This window comes from Danio rerio, chromosome 25, assembly GCF_052040795.2.
Source record: "Danio rerio strain M-AB ecotype USA chromosome 25, GRCz13ab, whole genome shotgun sequence".
Lineage (NCBI taxonomy): Eukaryota > Metazoa > Chordata > Actinopteri > Cypriniformes > Danionidae > Danio > Danio rerio.
In genome coordinates this window covers 27,424,858-27,441,895 of record NC_141045.1, presented here as the reverse complement: position 1 = coordinate 27,441,895, position 17,038 = coordinate 27,424,858, and the positions used below count along the sequence as shown (strand labels likewise).

At 34.4% G+C, this 17,038-nt stretch overlaps 1 protein-coding gene and 1 long non-coding RNA gene across 3 annotated transcripts in view; one reads left to right on the top strand and one right to left on the bottom strand.

Moving 5' to 3' along the window:
* The window catches only part of acsbg1 (acyl-CoA synthetase bubblegum family member 1), a 20,369-nt gene extending 11,775 nt beyond the window's left edge, over window positions 1-8,594 (top strand). The window contains exons 7-12 of one of the 2 annotated variants that reach the window (XM_087312374.1): window positions 4,562-4,740; window positions 4,842-5,075; window positions 5,173-5,390; window positions 7,040-7,179; window positions 7,259-7,505; window positions 7,646-8,594. In XM_087312374.1, coding sequence (XP_087168500.1) covers window positions 4,562-4,740; window positions 4,842-5,075; window positions 5,173-5,390; window positions 7,040-7,179; window positions 7,259-7,505; window positions 7,646-7,722 — 1,095 coding nt within the window. In that variant the 3' untranslated portion in view covers window positions 7,723-8,594. The remainder of the gene's footprint in view (window positions 1-4,561; window positions 4,741-4,841; window positions 5,076-5,172; window positions 5,391-7,039; window positions 7,180-7,258; window positions 7,506-7,645) is intronic. The other variant, XM_087312373.1, reaches the window with a different exon arrangement.
* Window positions 7,704-17,038, bottom strand: LOC147830897 (uncharacterized). The gene is made up of 3 exons (XR_015526539.1): window positions 14,802-17,038; window positions 11,126-11,548; window positions 7,704-10,369 (listed from the first exon to the last, which is right to left on the bottom strand). It is a non-coding gene; the product is annotated as an uncharacterized LOC147830897 (long non-coding RNA).

The window sequence follows — 17,038 nt, the reverse complement described above, 5'->3', positions numbered from 1 at the left end:
TAATCTGGAGGTTTTGGAATGTGTTTGGGTTGCAAAAATGGGAGTAGGGAGGTTCCCCTTTTAATAGCTGTTTATAATCTGATGACATTTTGTTAACATGTAGAGCATGTTGAAATGTAGGGTTTTAAATGAAAAAATCAACACTGCGCAGAATGAATTTATTTATCTCCAATGAGAATATATTTGTGAAATAAAGTCTTGTCATCTTTATTTCTAAAGTGCTTTTTACAGTGTCAAAGCAGCTTAACATATATGAAAGAAAATAGAGAAACCAAAATAGAAACTCCACTGTAACAGAAACTAGCTCATTTTATAGATATTAATAATCAACAATAACGGTTTATTCTTAATTATTAATATTCTGGCTTAAGCTTCAGTCAATCTGATCAAACAAACATATGATCGTGTCTGATCCTGCCCGCTCGACTGAGCGGACTCTCAGACTATGAATATTAATTATCAACAATAACGAATTATTATTAATCATTAATATTCTGGATCAATTTATCGTTAACTTGACCAAACAAACATAACTAGAGCCGCCGCTCTTCCGAGCGGCCACGGTAATGATCTATTCATTTAGAAAAAGGGAATTTAATTGCTACTTCTTGTGAAGTAGAATAATCATTCATAAGTTTTAAACAACTTATAATAGCTAGGCAGGGGAATCTGTATTTCAGTGATATTTCTCGTGAGGCAAACAATACAATTCATTTGATTATAAAGGAATTTATTGACTAGTCGGACAGATAACGAACAAACGCACAAACATACATTAACATAGAACAAAGGTAAACCACGTGGAGATATTGGGTCTATAGAACGTGTAACAACAAAGAAAAATAGTAAAGCGAGGAAATTGAGATTTCAGGTAAAAGAGTGACAAAACTTTCAGTTCCACACGCACCATTAAGGATCACCAAGATTATAAAAACCCCTTTTTGATAAAAGGGGCACAGCTTATTCGCATAACTAAAAATACCTGGACTTACATGTCTGGAGGTCTCTCTCTTTATGTGGGTCTCTTCCTAATGAAACTCCTTTGATGTCCTTCTTGATGGGTTGAGTTTGTAATACAGTTCGGACGAACACGTTCGCAAACTTTAAACTGAGTTTACTTTGCCGTAAAAATAAGAAAAGCGTGGCGGGAAAAGTCCATGCGGCTTAGAAAAGCCACTGGCCCCTAAAGGGACCACCTTTTTCGAGTTCTTTGTCCGGACTACTCTGCCCAGATGTTTGGGGATCAGTCTGGTTATACCTGCGGGTCACGTGACAACCCGTTCAGCATTCTCGACCAATGATTTCAGGACAAAGTTTGAGCGCGAAACTTCCTTTGTCTCGAGGCTGCTCGTATGCAAATTTGAGTGTCTGCCCAAAGCATGCGGAGAGGCATTTAATGCAGGGGATTAAAGAAGGGAAGCAATGCGAGTTATGATCTTGCTCTATGCATCATGTGTTGTAAAATGTCAGCAGAAACCCATCGTTACCAAACATGGGGGGGTTTAAGAGTACATCAACATCATTTTTCACATCCTTACCTTATTTAAACTAAAAAGGGCCTAAAAGTACGAATTTGTATAAACTATGAGAAATGGTACACATTACAAAAGTTAAGTGTAATTAAACAAGAGATTTGAGTTCTAAATGTCTTTGTTTAAATAAAAAAAACATTGGAGAGGAATGTCTTTTTCTTCTGTGAGGAGAGGGCTGCTAGATGGGTTTTTCCTCTTATCTTATCTGCCATGTTCCTTTGAAGTCGGCAGAGAGTAGTTTAGGATTGTTCTGTGAAGCGTCCCAAACTCGTTACTTGTCAGCAGGTATTTTTTTAGGCCAGACTTTGTCACCGAGTGATCTAAATTGCCCTGGAAATTGAAACCAGACCGTTTTCATGGAATGTTGAACGGAATGTTTACCTCCATCATATATGTTACAATATATATGTTACCAGTTATGTTACACCACCAATTGACAAAAATGAAGAACCAACTTTAGGAGAAACCAGGCTAAGCATTTTTATCTTATTCAAATGGCATTGTACTCTGCTATATACATGCAAATGTGTTTTTCATGCCGGTTTTGGTTCTTTTAACCCACCCAATGCCAGTTTAGCTAATTATATTTCAGCACCCCGGGTTGCCTTGGTGGAAAACTGCATATTTTCTCTTATTCTTATAGACAGGCTGTCAAAGCATGCACCCAAAACCCAAATGCGACCCCTGGTGGACAGTAGCAGACTCCGAAATAAGACATAACATAAGGTTGTTAATTAGCAAATAATATAAACGTATTATGAACGTAAACATTAGGTGAGCAGGTTACATTGTAACTCCGTGTCCTCACAACAAGCTATGTGGCGAGATTTGCAGTGATAAGCAATTGTGCTGTTTGCACCAGACGAAACATGACAAAAATTGAAATACAGCCATTCAGAAGCAGAGAATATGCACTCATTTGCACAATGGTAAGGTTTATAATCTAATTAGTACACATTTAACCTCTTTAACAATATGCTGAATCACTATGGACTATGAGCGCAAGGCACAACGCAATTGTTGTTTGCTTGTTTCAGTTTGGCTTAAGAGTCGTTTTGACATTTTTGCACCACACTGTTTAAATAGCAAATGCATTTGCGCTCATACGTGCGCCCATGGGCAATCTGGTCTAAAAACAGAGCCGTGTTGAGGCGCATTGCTGATGCAATGCTTTTTTGAAGAACTAAAATAGTCTGTTCAATAAATTAGATCAAAGCTGGTCTATTGTCCAGCGCAGAGTGCGTTAGTTGTGCGCCTCGCTTACACATGATGCACAGCAATACGCAAATATCTTTACAAATGAAGAAGAATTAAAGGATTAAAATATTGCAAAAATTATTATTTTCTAGCCTATATAAATCTAAAAATTTTCATGATTTTATCTCGGGGGCTTTTTCAGTTTATTTACAATTTGCTTGTATTATGTTATCATTATTAGCAGTATTATTTATTATATCCATATTTATATTTGTTTTATTAAAAACTAGCTTTGATTTATCCACCTGTCAGGTTTTAGACCATATGGGGTACATCATGTGTATTTGGATATAACTGTTTTTTGAACACACTTCGTTATTATTGTTAATTTATTAGTTTGCTGGAAATTATAACTGAATATAGAAACAGTTTTGAAACAAATCTTTGCGCTTAACAAACGTAATTAATTATGTATAGGCTTATGGATATCTGTGCGTACAACACGTTTGCCTATCCACGAGAGTGAAAGCGAAAGTAAACAATGAGGAGGCTCATCCCTCATTCTCGCGCTGTAGATGGACTGTTTAACTGTTTTCTCTCTAGTGAAGTTTTCAGTTTTTCCACTTACAAAGTCTGCCATGTGAGTAGCAAATGCACTATGGCACGGAGCGACTGGCTCTTAAAGGCAATAGGAGATTAGACTCTGATTGGTTTATTCTCAAAGCACACCTATAACTCATTAAGAGAATAAGCTCAACCCTGTAAGACCATGCGCCATGGCGCAAAGTGGATTTTTACCATCCTTATAATAGCAAAAGTGGATTCTGACATGCCCTTAATGCATTTGCGCTCTGTGCTTTGGACTTTGCCCATGGATTGGCAAAATAGAGCCCTATGTGTTGGTTTTGAGTCACAGTTCTAAAGTTCAATTTCAAACAGTTTATTTTACTTTCAAGATCTGAGGTAAACTATCTGCTGCTGCTTTCAGTAGTATGGCAATAAATGTCATGTAAAATGGCATTTAAACTCATAATATTAGCATTTAACATTGAATAAAGCACATGAGGTTAACCTGAGGTGATCATTGTCAGTTTTCCTGTTATTCAGCTGCAAGATAGATAGTAGAAGCCATTTCTAATATATTAATTCGAGGTGTTAGTTAGCACAAAACTCCTTTTAATATGGAAAATATTCTCTCTATTGCATGACATAGCTATTATTTAGAACACAATTAAAATCAGCTTTTAGGCTCAATCGTCAGACTCAATCTGGCAACCTGCTCTTGCATTGGTTTTGACCCAGGAATGTAATACCTAGTTTAAGCACTGCGTGTCAAACTTAGTATGTATTTTTAACATGCAATTATTTATACTGAGATATGTTGTTACATTGGATGAGTGTCATCTGTGTATGTAGATGCTGCACGCAGTGGCATTGGGCAAATCTGTGAATTAACCTACTCAAGATATATAAGGATTTTCTCTGAAAGTAGAAAGCAATTAACACTTTTTTTAGAGACTCTCTCAACTGGAACATTTCTGCATGAACCTTTGGTTATATTAATTGGGTGTTTTGAATAAAAGAGACATGCAAAATATGCAAAGAGGTGACTTGTAAGTACTGAAATTGACAGTCACTGGTTTAAGCAACCATAACACACATTATGAAGGGTTACAAACTTTATTTTGTTAAAATGTATTGCTTGGGCAAATTTTTTACTTAGTGATGGTTGGCAGTATTGATGGTTTATCTGAAGTTACAAATATAAAATATTGCAAAGGATATAAATACATTCATCTGATGTTGACATGAAATTTTATGGTAAATTTTAGGGGACTTTGGTGGACTCACTACGAGAGGTGACTCCCACAGCCCACATGGGTGTTCCCCGTGTTTGGGAGAAAATTATGGAAAAGATCAAAGAAGGCATTTCAAGGTGTGGATATATGAAAAGGAAAATGGTAACCTGGGCCATGTCAATTAGCTTGGATGCTAATCAAAGGCTTAAAAAGTATGTCCGTTGTTTTACAGCATTTTGTTTTTTATATGCTGCATTCAGGATTTATGGACATTTATTGTAATTAAATTTTATTTTATTTGTCTTTATATCAGGGATGAAGAGAAGTCTTTTCTCTTTACTCTTGCTGAAAAATTAATTTTGCAGAAGCTTCGTGCCGAGCTTGGTTTCTCCAGTTGTGTGAAGTTCTTTTCAGGTGCAGCACCTATTGGAAGGGAAACCCTTCAATTTTTTCTTGGCCTTAACATTCGGCTTTATGAAGCCTATGGAATGAGTGAAACCTCAGGACCCCATTTTATGTCTGGACCAGAAGCTTACCAGTTTCTAAGGCAAGACCTATTACCTCAACTTACAGGTTGATCACTTTCAATTTGAAAAGTCAATATTCTACAGGATCACTTTGTAACAATTCCTTAAACCTTCTAGCTGTGGTAAAGTGGTTCCAGGCTGCCAGTACAAACTAATAAACATAAATGCTGATGGATCTGGTGAAGTATGTTTCTGGGGCCGCAATGTCTTCATGGGTTTTCTTAACCTGGAGGATAAAACAAAGGAGGCTTTGGATGAAGATGGATGGCTCCGCTCTGGAGACCTGGGAAGGGTAGATGAAGATGGATTTATTTACATTAATGGAAGAATAAAAGGTAAAGTATGCCATTTAACATACTACCCACTTCTATTGCTAGCTGATTGCTTAATTTGATTCAAGTCAGCTTACAGTTTTTTACAATGGCTATGACAGTTTTTTCAATACATTTAACAGGTTTGCTAAACTCCTAACGCAGCAACACACCTAAAACACACAATTGGCAAAACAGTTAATTTCCTGCTCAAAATCACACATTGTAAACTAAACTTCTAAACGTCTTTTCAAAATACAATAATAAACTAACACACTACACTATGTCTAACAAAACACTACAAACATGTTCCAAAATGACATAATGGTTCAAAACACTAAAACATGTTCTCTTTCAACAGAAACATTCAGTCAATCAGAAAACACTGACAATAAAAACACTAGCATCAGCTAACATTACAGAAACTGCATTAGTTTATGTGTCAGCTCTGTCCTTATATTTTAAGACTCTTTACATTTTAATTTTGTTGGTTTAGTAAATGCAGGCATTTTCTTTCTTTTACTGCAAAAATTCAATACAAAAATAAAGAAATAAATTGCTTTATAAAATTTACAGTTGATGTAAAAAAATACAGACACAGAATTGCTGCAGTACAGACTTTATTTGCAAAAGGACATCACTGCAAGATATACAAACAGAAAAACCATCGCAATTATAATAAAAAAAAACAAAGTAATTTTCTATTCTGCCTGGTCTTCTGCATTTGCCCGACTTCTTCTCTAGCCCGGCATGGTAACGATGGCCCTTTGGCCTATTATGTTTCTCCTACGGCGATGCCTTTTCACCAAGTTGAAGCCAGTCTCGTCAACATAGATAATTTTATGTGGGACTTGATTGACCTCCAACTTCATGACTCTCTAAAAGTAATTAGACACAGTGTAAATGGTTCACTGTACTACAGCTAATGTATGTACTAATGAATGCCAGGTTTATAGAGTCATTTACTGCAAAACACACTGTGCATAAAGTAATAACTGTATTGCATAACTTTATCTGGACGTATTGGTGACAGAGTTCTGCAATGTGCTCATTGTTCCTTTCAAAAACCTCATGAGTCCTTTTTTAGAACATGCAGTATGATCTTGTGATTTGAAAAATCTCAACACATGAGTGTGCTTTCTAGATGGGAATCATGTACATACGGGAGATGGGAGCGGTCATATAAATAAATATATATATATGTATATATATATATATATATATATATATATATATATATATATATATATATATATATATATATATATATATATATATATATACAGGGAATATATTTGTGTTTCAATTGACAATATGTACAGCTGTTTACTTTGGCTTTAGCCTGTAAAGGTTCTGTTTAGAACATGATGTTATCTGTTCTGACATACTGTGTGAAAGCATTGGTAAATTGGACGGTAAAATTACATTGTTTTGGTTTTGGTAGAGTTTGTGTGTAAAAGAAGTTCAAGCATTTTAAATTTGTGTTAACTGGATGCATTTTGTGTCAAAGCAACAAGAAATGTGTAAATTGTATAGCCCACGGAGACGGATGTTGTGCTAACCGTGTTAAGAGTTTAGGAAACTTGTTAAATGTATTGAAAAAAGAGTCATAGCAATTGTAAAAAACTGTAAAAGAGTACCTTTCAATGACCATGAAATGTCTTTACATTCAGAACTCATTATTACTGCCGGAGGAGAAAATATTCCACCACTACCCATTGAGGATTCTGTGAAACAGGAGTTGTCAATCATTAGCAACGCCATGCTAATTGGTGACGAAAAGAAATTTTTGTCCATGCTGCTAACACTAAAGGTATATTATGCTTTAAAAAAGTTCTTGCTTTAACACTTCCAAAACCACTTAGGTCAACTTTTTTCCCTTCCTTTCTTAGTGTACAGTCAATCCAGAGACCACTGAGCCCACTGACATTCTTAGCTTGGAGGCTGTAGAATTCTGTCAGCGGATTGGTAGCCAATCAACAAAATTGTCAGATATCACTGGAGGAAAAGACAAGTTAGTTTACAAGTCCATTGAAGATGGTATTGGACAGGTCAATTCCAAAGCAACCTCAAATGCTCAGCGTATACAAAAATGGACCATATTAGATAAAGATTTCTCAGTTGCTGGAGGAGAACTAGGTGGGTGGTGCAACACTTAAGCATTGACCCAATTTGACCTTTTTTTAAACAGGGAGATTAAAAAAGTATTAATTTTTTTTTCTCATAGATCTCAGCAATTTTGAATTACAAGAGATGACAAAAACTAAATTTCTTTTCAGGTCCTACAATGAAGCTACGCCGGCCAGTGGTTTTGCAGATGTATCACAATGAAATAGAAAATTTTTACAGAGAATAGAAGTCCCCCAGAATGGATGCATCTCAGTTGCTTTTTATATCAAATCAAATAGCAACACTTTTGCACCAGTTTAAAAAGGTTGCTCAGAGGTCCCAATACAAAATGTCTACCACAAAAAAGGTCATAAGGATATTCATTAAATAATGATTAATTTTCAGGACATTAATCCTTTAAACTTGCTTATTTAAAATCTGTTGTTTTAATGAAAAGAAATAAAAATTAGATCATTAGAAAGATTCAAAACCCAGCAAACCATTTTGTGTTTACAGTTTTTTACAATGGCTATGACAGTTTTTTTCAATACATTTAACAAGTTTGCTAAACTCTTAACGCACCAACACACCTAAAACACACAATTGACAAAACAGTTAATTTTATGCTCAAAATCCCACATTGTAAACTAAACCTCTAAACTACTTTTCAAAATACAATAATAAACGAACACACTACACTGTCTAACAAAACACTACAAACGTTTCAAAATGACATAATTGTTCAAAACACAAACACATGTTCTCTTCCAACAGAAACATTCAGTCAATCAGAAAACACTGACAATAAAAACACTATCATTAGTTAAATTTACAGAAACTGCATTAGTTTGTGTCAGCTTTGCCCTTATATTTCAAGACTCTCTACATTTTCATTTTGTTGGGTTTAGTAAAGGCAGGCATTTTCTTTATTTTACTGCAAAAGTTCAATACAAAAATAAAGAAAAAAATTGCTTTGTTAAATTTACAGTTGATGTAAAAAAATACAGACACAGAATTGCTGCAGTACAGTCTTTATTTGGAAAAGGACATCACTGCAAGATACACAAACAGAAAAAGCAACGCAATTACGTATAATAAAAAACTAAATAATTTTCTATACTGCCTGGTCTTCTGCATTTGCCCGACTTCTTCTCTGGCCCGGCATGGTAATGATGGCCCTATGGCCTATTATGTTTCTCGTACGGCGACGCCTTTTCACCAAGTTGAAGCCAGTCTCGTCAACATAGATAATTTCATGTGGGACTTGATTGACCTTCAATTTCATGACTCTCTAAAAGTAATTAGACACAGTGTAAATGGTTCACTGTACTATAACTCAGGGGTTTTCAAACTGGGGTCCGCGGCCCCCTGGGGGGCCGCCAGATGGCGCTAGGGGGGCCGCAAAGAAATTTTAGATCAGTGAGCCCACATGGATGAATTTTGTGTCCCGCATCATTCTGAAGGTTAATATATTTTCATTATAATTTGAGCTCAAAAGTCCTGCAAAAATGAAGCTTTATGCTTATGTCATTTAAATGCAGTTGACACTTTCGTGACACAGGAAAAGAAGCGCAGCGGCCCGCCTCCGTGGACGGGGACTTTTATTTAATAAGCGCTTCTGGCCAGGCGCTTCCTGACTGTGATTTTTGGCGCTTGTCTGCTGCACCTGACGGCGTTTACCTTTCACTTACGCTTACCTCTTTTACGCTAAACAACTAAATGAATGCTCAGGTTTGACTGACTATATTTCAGTTAAAATACATGATCAATAAGAACATTATCGGAGGCTGAAAGCACTTCCCTGTTTATGGCTTGCGTTCCTAAGTAACCGAGGTGCTGCGGAGTACACGCCTCTCTGCGCAGGCTTCACTCATAGAGAACAAATAGCATTTTAAAGACACGGCACAACATTGCACCTCGTCCACAGCGCTACAGGCTTTTACACTTTGCATTGTACAAATATCAGACGGTCCTATTTGCAGCATGGCAAACAAACATATTAAAATTGTAAAGCAAAAAGTGCTGCAATAACAATGAATGGAGCTGTCATCACATCAGCGAGTTCTCAGTTTCACTCCTGTTACACTAATGACAGCTGGATGAGCTCTGCAGTGGACCTCTTACTCACATTGGTTCATAACTGGATGATTAAAAAAACTAAATTGTATACACACTGAGTAAAACCACCATAGCCTTTAAAAATTATAATGTATCTGTTTGTGTTATGTTATAGGGCTAATAATTATTAAATATTAAAATGTATTAGTGCTCTGTATTTAATGGAGCTCAACATACCTGATCAAATTTTAATACTCTGAATATAAATGCATTTTTGTTCCACTTTTTCCCATATTTGTTTGTGTAACTAATTAAAATGTAATGTTCAGTATTATTATTAATAGAACAAACTGGTATGAACATTTTAAAGTCAGCAAAGCTTCTAAAATTATGCAAAGTAAAACTTGTGGCTCTTTGAACTTGAATACCCAATTCTAGATTGCATTTAGGAAATTATTTTTTTATCAGTGTAAGTCAGGATTGTCGACCTGAGTAAATTATGATGTGCACAAAAAAAGGAATAAAAATAAACACAACACACAGCCTCCATTGTAGTATTGCTAGTTACAACAGCACAGTTAACTGTTAACAGGCTGATGAATGACAAAACTCTTTAAAACTTTAAAGCTTTAAATCTTTAGATACATTTAGACTCTCAGCTGTAAGGGTAAATACAGAAGAGTCTAGCTGTGCATATGCTGAAAAAAAGCATAAAAATGGCATAAAAACTGTGTAAAGTGACGACTTGTACACAAAATATGGCTTGATGGAATAATCCAGTGAAAGCAGACCACAATGAGTACTGCGCATCAAGATTTGATCAATAGATTGAAGCACTAAAACCATGTCAACTCAACTAACATCTTACAAAAATTAATCCAGATAATGAATAATATAAATTTATTGAATAATATATAATAATATAAATGTATTGAATAATACAATAAAAAAAAATTAAGTACAGTTGTTAATTTGAGGGTGTGACGTCATTTTTATTTTTGGGGGGTCCCCAAAAGAATTTGCCCTACACAAAGGGGCCCTCAGCTGAAAAAGTTTGAAAACCCCTGCTATAACTAATGTATGTACTAATGAACGCCATGTTTATAGAGTAGGTTACTGCAAAACACACTGTGCTTAGTGAAGTAATGACTGTATTCCATAACCTTATCTGGACGTATTGGTGACGGAGTTTTGCAATGTGCTCACTGTTCCTTTCAAAAACCTCATGAGTCCTTTTTTAGAACATACAGTATGAACATGTGATTTGAAAAATCTCAACACAGGAGTGTGCTTTCTAGATGGGAATCATGTTCATATGGGAGATGGGAGCTGTCATATATATATATATATATATATATATATATATATATATATATATATATATATATATATATATATATATATATATATATATATACATACACATGTATGTATGTATGTGTGTGTGTGTGTGTGTGTGTGTATATATATGACATATGACAGCGGATTCCCATCTAGAAACACACTCATGTGTTGTGGTTTTTTAAATCACATGATCATACTGTATGTTCAAAAAGAGGACTCATGAGGTTTTTGAAAGGAACAGTGAGCACATTACAGAACTCTGTATCTATATATACAGGGAATATATTTGTGTTTCAACTGACAATATGAACAGCTGTTTACTGTGGCTTTAGCCTATACAGGTTCTGTTTAGAACATGATGTTATCTGTTCTGACATACTGTGTGAAAGCATTGGTAAATTGGACTGTGAAATTACATTGTTTTGGTTTTGGTTGAGTTTATTTGTAAAATAAGTTCAAGCATTTTAAATTTGTGTTAACTGGATGTATTTTGTGTCAAAGCAACAAGAAATGTGTTAATTGTATAGCCCACGAAGACGGATGTTGTGCTAGCCGTGTTAAGAGTTTAGGAAACTTGTTAAATGTATTGACAAAAGTGTCATAGCAATTGTAAACAACTGTAATAGACATCTAATAAACATCTAAACGTAGACGGCTTGGCTAAAACAACACTGTTAGACCTTACCAGGCTTTTTTACAGTAGAACACTGGCAACACTGTTGCCAGCTACTCACTGTAAAAGTTTGGTTACAGTAAGTAACTGGCAACAGTGTTGCCAGTTAATTACTGAAACTGAACCATTACAGTGAGTGGCTGGCAACAGTGTTGCCAGTTGTTTACTGTAACCGAACCATTGCAGTGAGTAGCTGGCAACAGTGTTGCCAGTTAATTACTGTAATAGAGCAGTAGTGGTAACTAACTGGAAACTGTGTACAGTTAATTACTGTATTGTAGTGTTACAACTCACAGCATTATACTGCATACACAATAGTATGTCAAGGTGTTACTAAAATTAATTAGTATTCTTACCTGTTATTAATTCTTTAAATTAATTAAGTTGTAAATTCTGACAAATTTATTTTATTGTTTTGGCAGCAAACAAATATAAAACAGAAAATGTATAACAAAATTAAGAAATCAGCAGATATAAATATCATCTTGCATATTACTGAGAGCCCCAGGTCTGCACAGCAAGGCTGCAGTCAAACTAACGTTTAAGCATGCAAAATTCTGTCATATGGCTCTGCGAAAAGGAGTGGGATTAAACAAAATATTTAGAGATTGAAAAAGCAAGGAACTGGTCCATAATTTTTGTTCAGAGAGGTCATGGTTTGATCTTTGATTAGTCTCAAGCAATTCCATGATGTGATTTCGCATTTCAGAGTTCTCCAAGCTTGAACTCTTCAATGCTGCAAACTGTAAAATTTTTCGCATGAGTTTGCATTCCAGGTCTGCAGCACTCACATGCGTATGAATGGAAGTCTATAGGGAGAAAAGTGCAGTGTGACCGGGACTTTAAGCTGTAACTCTAATTAAACACACCTGATAAAACTAATTAAGGCTTGTTAGAAATCTACAGGTAATGTTGAAACAGGGTGGGAACTAAACTCTGCTGCCCTGCAGTTCTCCAGTAACTTGAAGTTTGATCCCATGGTATACAGCAGGGGTGCTTAATCCTGTTCCTGGAGAGCTACGTTCCTGCAGATTTCAGTTGCTACCCATATCAAACACACCTGCCTGTAATTATAACGTGGTGTTCAAGTCCTAATTAATTGGTTTAGGTGTGTTTGATATGGATAGCAACTGAAATCTGCAGGAAGGTAGATCTCCAGGAACAGGATTAAGCACCCCTGGTATATAGCATACTTTTAAAGCAACTGCTAACATTTATCACAATCACATATCCAATAAACACACACACACACACACACACACACACACACAAAGTGCTGCAGTGAAATGTGTTACTCTCTCCTCAATGCTGACCATGCAAAAAAAAAAAAAAAAAAACTGAACAGCAAAAAACACAAAATAATTATTTTAAATTTTAAAGTTTTAAATAATTAAAAGCTCTGTCAAATCTCAAAAAGTTTAAAATAATTATAGAAAACAAAAATAAAGTTGGCAACACTGAAAAACCAAAGGATCCAATCTTTTATTGTTATAATTATCTCATGACAACAAACTTTTTTATTGTTTCTAATTTAAATTCATAGATGGAAACACTGCTCTGAAAAATACTTAGTAACAAACTCACAACCTGGGACCGGACAGGGGAGCTTTTGTGTGTGGATGGTTATGTGTATCATGTTTTGTTATTCCCTGTGATGATGTGCACATGTTACCTTACTGAGATGATGGAATTTAATTTTGGCTTAGTTGCCAGAAAGATACATACAACTGTTAGCATCTGTACATTATGACAGTATGCAATATCCAATAAATACATATACTTAAACAAAAGTAATGTAAGAAGTTATATGAGGAGAGGCTAACTAGCTAACAATGTAGCTTTCAAGTACACAGTTCAAGATAACAACAATGTAGCTTTCAAGTACACAGTTCAAGATAACAACAATATAACTTAAAACACAGCCTTATTTTATAAACCCTCAAAAACATTTGAACACATTTTACTCACTCATTTTAGATTCTTATTTAAAGCCTAAAACATATCAGACTCAACATCTGAATTGATAGACAGAGAATAGAGCACACTCAGCAGTAAACAAATCAAACACCTGGCTCTCTTAAAGGGCCAGCATTTTCTGAAAACTCTTTCTAACACCTTTGTGTTTAGAATAAGACGGACAGCCTGTGGAAGTGTGTGGTGATGCCTAAATCATTGTTTTTTACAGTTATTTACTGCACAATCTACAGAGTAACAGTGCAGTTATACAAATTAAACACACCTGATCAAACTAAATCTAAAGGTAGTGTGTTGAAGCAGGGCTGGAACTAAATTCTAGGCTGTGGCCTTCCAGGAGTTTGACACCCCTAGTACATAGCATATTTTCAAAGCAACTGCCTACATTTATCACAGTTATGCACATATCGTTTAATAAAAACAATAAAAATATACTATAATATAAACTTCATCCATAGAAAAATAAATAAATAAATAAATAATCCGATTCTCATGTCGTTCCAAATCTGTAGTAATAATAAAAAACACAACAAATATCATGATTTATACATTTATTTAGGAAAGCCTTTATACTGTTAATGGCACTTTTACTTGCCAGTTTTCCAGACAAATTCATTGAGTCTCTGCAAAAATGTATGTGCGTGTTGTTTAAGATATATATATATATATATATATATATATATATATATATATATATATTTTTTTTTTTTTTTTTTTTTTTTTTAAATAACACATTTTTACTAGTTATTTAGCAAAATACTAATATTCAGTTGAAAGTGCAATTTAAAAGCTTAACTATAGGTCAAACTAGGCAATTAAATTAGATTAATTATAGAAAAAGTAAACAAAGTTATAAAAATTATTGTGACAATTTCTTTGCTCTGTGTGAATATTTTTGCCTTTAAATGCATTTCGTCCATATCTTACACTTACCTTTTAATAAGCTCTGTGGCATTGGTTGACTCTTGATACTCAATGTTAAAAACATAAAAGGAACCAAAGAAAACACAGAGATAAAATAAATATAAAATAGCAACATAAAGCATCAGAGTAGATAGGGCAGTAATGGTTGAACAGTAATTTACCATTTATTATCACAGTAAATATCTGTAATGGTACATAGAGTAAATTACTGTGATTTATTCTTTGCACTACAGAATTTCATACAAATCCTGCTCCTTTTACAGTAAAATACTGTTTCTTTTCATTACAGCTTAACACTGGCTATTTTACAGTTATTTACTTCATAATCTACAGTAAGGGTTAACAGTGAAGACTAAACTTGGGCTGTCAGTGAAAATCTAATCTACAGCTGGACATAATGGACGTCAAATAGACAGATCAGACAGACTTTATATGTGTAGTTATTAATTTCTGTTTATTTTATGACTAGTCGGGGGGGTGCAGTAGGTAGTGCTGTCGATTCACAGCAAGAAGGTCGCTGGTTTGAGCCTCGGCTGGGTCAGTTGGAGTTTCTGTGTGCATGTTCTCCCTGCATTCATGTGGATTTCCTCCAGGTGCTCCGGTTTCCCCCACAGTCCAAAGACATGCGGTACAGTTGAATTGGGTAGGCTAAATTGTCCGTAGTGTATGAGTGTGAATGGATGTTTCCCAGAGATAGATTGCAACTGGAAGGGCATCCACTGCATGAAACATGTGCTGGATAAGTTGGCGATTGGCTGTGGTTACCCCAGATTAATAAAGGGACTAAGCCTAAGAGAAAATGAATGAATGAATTATGTCTAGTTTTGGCCTATTCGTCTATTAGATTTTCTTTGACAATGCAAATTTAGCTTTGTTTTAGCCAAGATTACTATGTTTAGACATCTATTATACATCTGTTAAAAACAAAAAAAAAATGCTTGCTGTGAAAATAACAAAAACATGTAAAAAAAAAAAAAAAAAAAACACACACACAAAATTTGTCTTCATTCTTTCTTTAATTGCAAAACAAAAAGTTAATCCTCCTATAATGCTAGACTTTATATATAAATTATATTGAAGTTTGATAAAGTAAAAATATAGCATAACATTTTTCTGTGTGCAACTGAAAAATATTTTAATAACAATAAATAAGGTACATTAACAACATTAACTGTACTTTTTCTTTAATTATTAAACATACTGTTAACCAATAATAACCAATAAATAATTGGTTATTAAATTATGCAATATTCTTCTATGTGTAAAAAAAAAAAAGCATATAATTTGTGCTCTCTCTGTGAAAATACAAATGCCTTAAATGTGGTCCTAAATGAAATTACCATTGTTACAAAACTGATAGGATAAGATATAAGTAATGCTCTGATTAATGTAGAATAATGGTAATCATATATGATTGTAAAATATCATATATCACTTTGTGGTTTATATATATTATTAAATGTTTCTCAATAAAAATAGAAGTATATATTACAACAACTGCCAAGTGATTTCCAAACTGACAGCAAAGTTCATTACTGTTTGAATAATATTAATAATTAACCATTATGCAAAGTTCACATATGATCTAAAAGCTCAAGCAAGAAAAAATGTGAATCTAGTAGTGTATTACAGAAAAAACTTTAAAATCTTATCCTACCAGTTTAGAAACAATGGTAATTTAATGTACAACCACATTTAGGACAATGCTATTAAAGAAATTAATTCATTGGTAGAAAGACACCTGGTGTAGGTCAGGTAGAAAAATTTCTATCCTTTTACATAAAATTGAAGAATGCATTTAATAAACATCATTATTTACTGAAATAAGTCTGTGAGTCACAGAGTTCTTTATTTTTACCCTCATGTGGTTACAATGTTGTGCTTATGGTTTCCCTCTATAAAAGGGAGCTTCTGTTCTTTAAGGTTCCATTAAATGATCTTAAAGGTGTAGTAGGTGATCTGCCAAAATTCTAATGTTAACATAATGGCTTTAAAAATGCACTTCCTTCTTCTGCCATTCAAAGCCATGTCTCCTGAAGCCATGTCTTCGCACCAAATAGATGACCATAGACAATCTTATGTGACATTAGATCATGTCATTCACCAGTTAGAAAACTCTATGGAGACGTGCACTTTGTCCAGCATAGTTGTTGACAAGCCAGCGGAGTGCTGGAATTACATTTCCCCAAAACTGGCACTGGGGTAAAGTTGGATTTATATTCACACTCTGACTTTCTCCTTATTAATATAATTTCAAAAAACTATTGTTTTCAAATTCTAAATAGTGAAAACATAATTAGCCAATGACTATAAAAAAAGTCAATAAAATAATATTAAAGTTGTTTTTAAGTCATACTGTAACTACATGCTATTTCAGACCAAATATACGTGTCACAAGTTGCCACTGTTCAAAAACTTCACCTCAGTAAAGCTGGTTAATTGGAAGAGCACTATTTATTACTTTTTGTTATTCAACAAAATAAAAATCAGACTATATTAACGATGCTGTATAAGATACTCTATGAACTTGAAAAGAGTCAGTCTTTCAACGGATGTTTTCAGTAGCTGAAAAACATCTCTGAGCTTATTC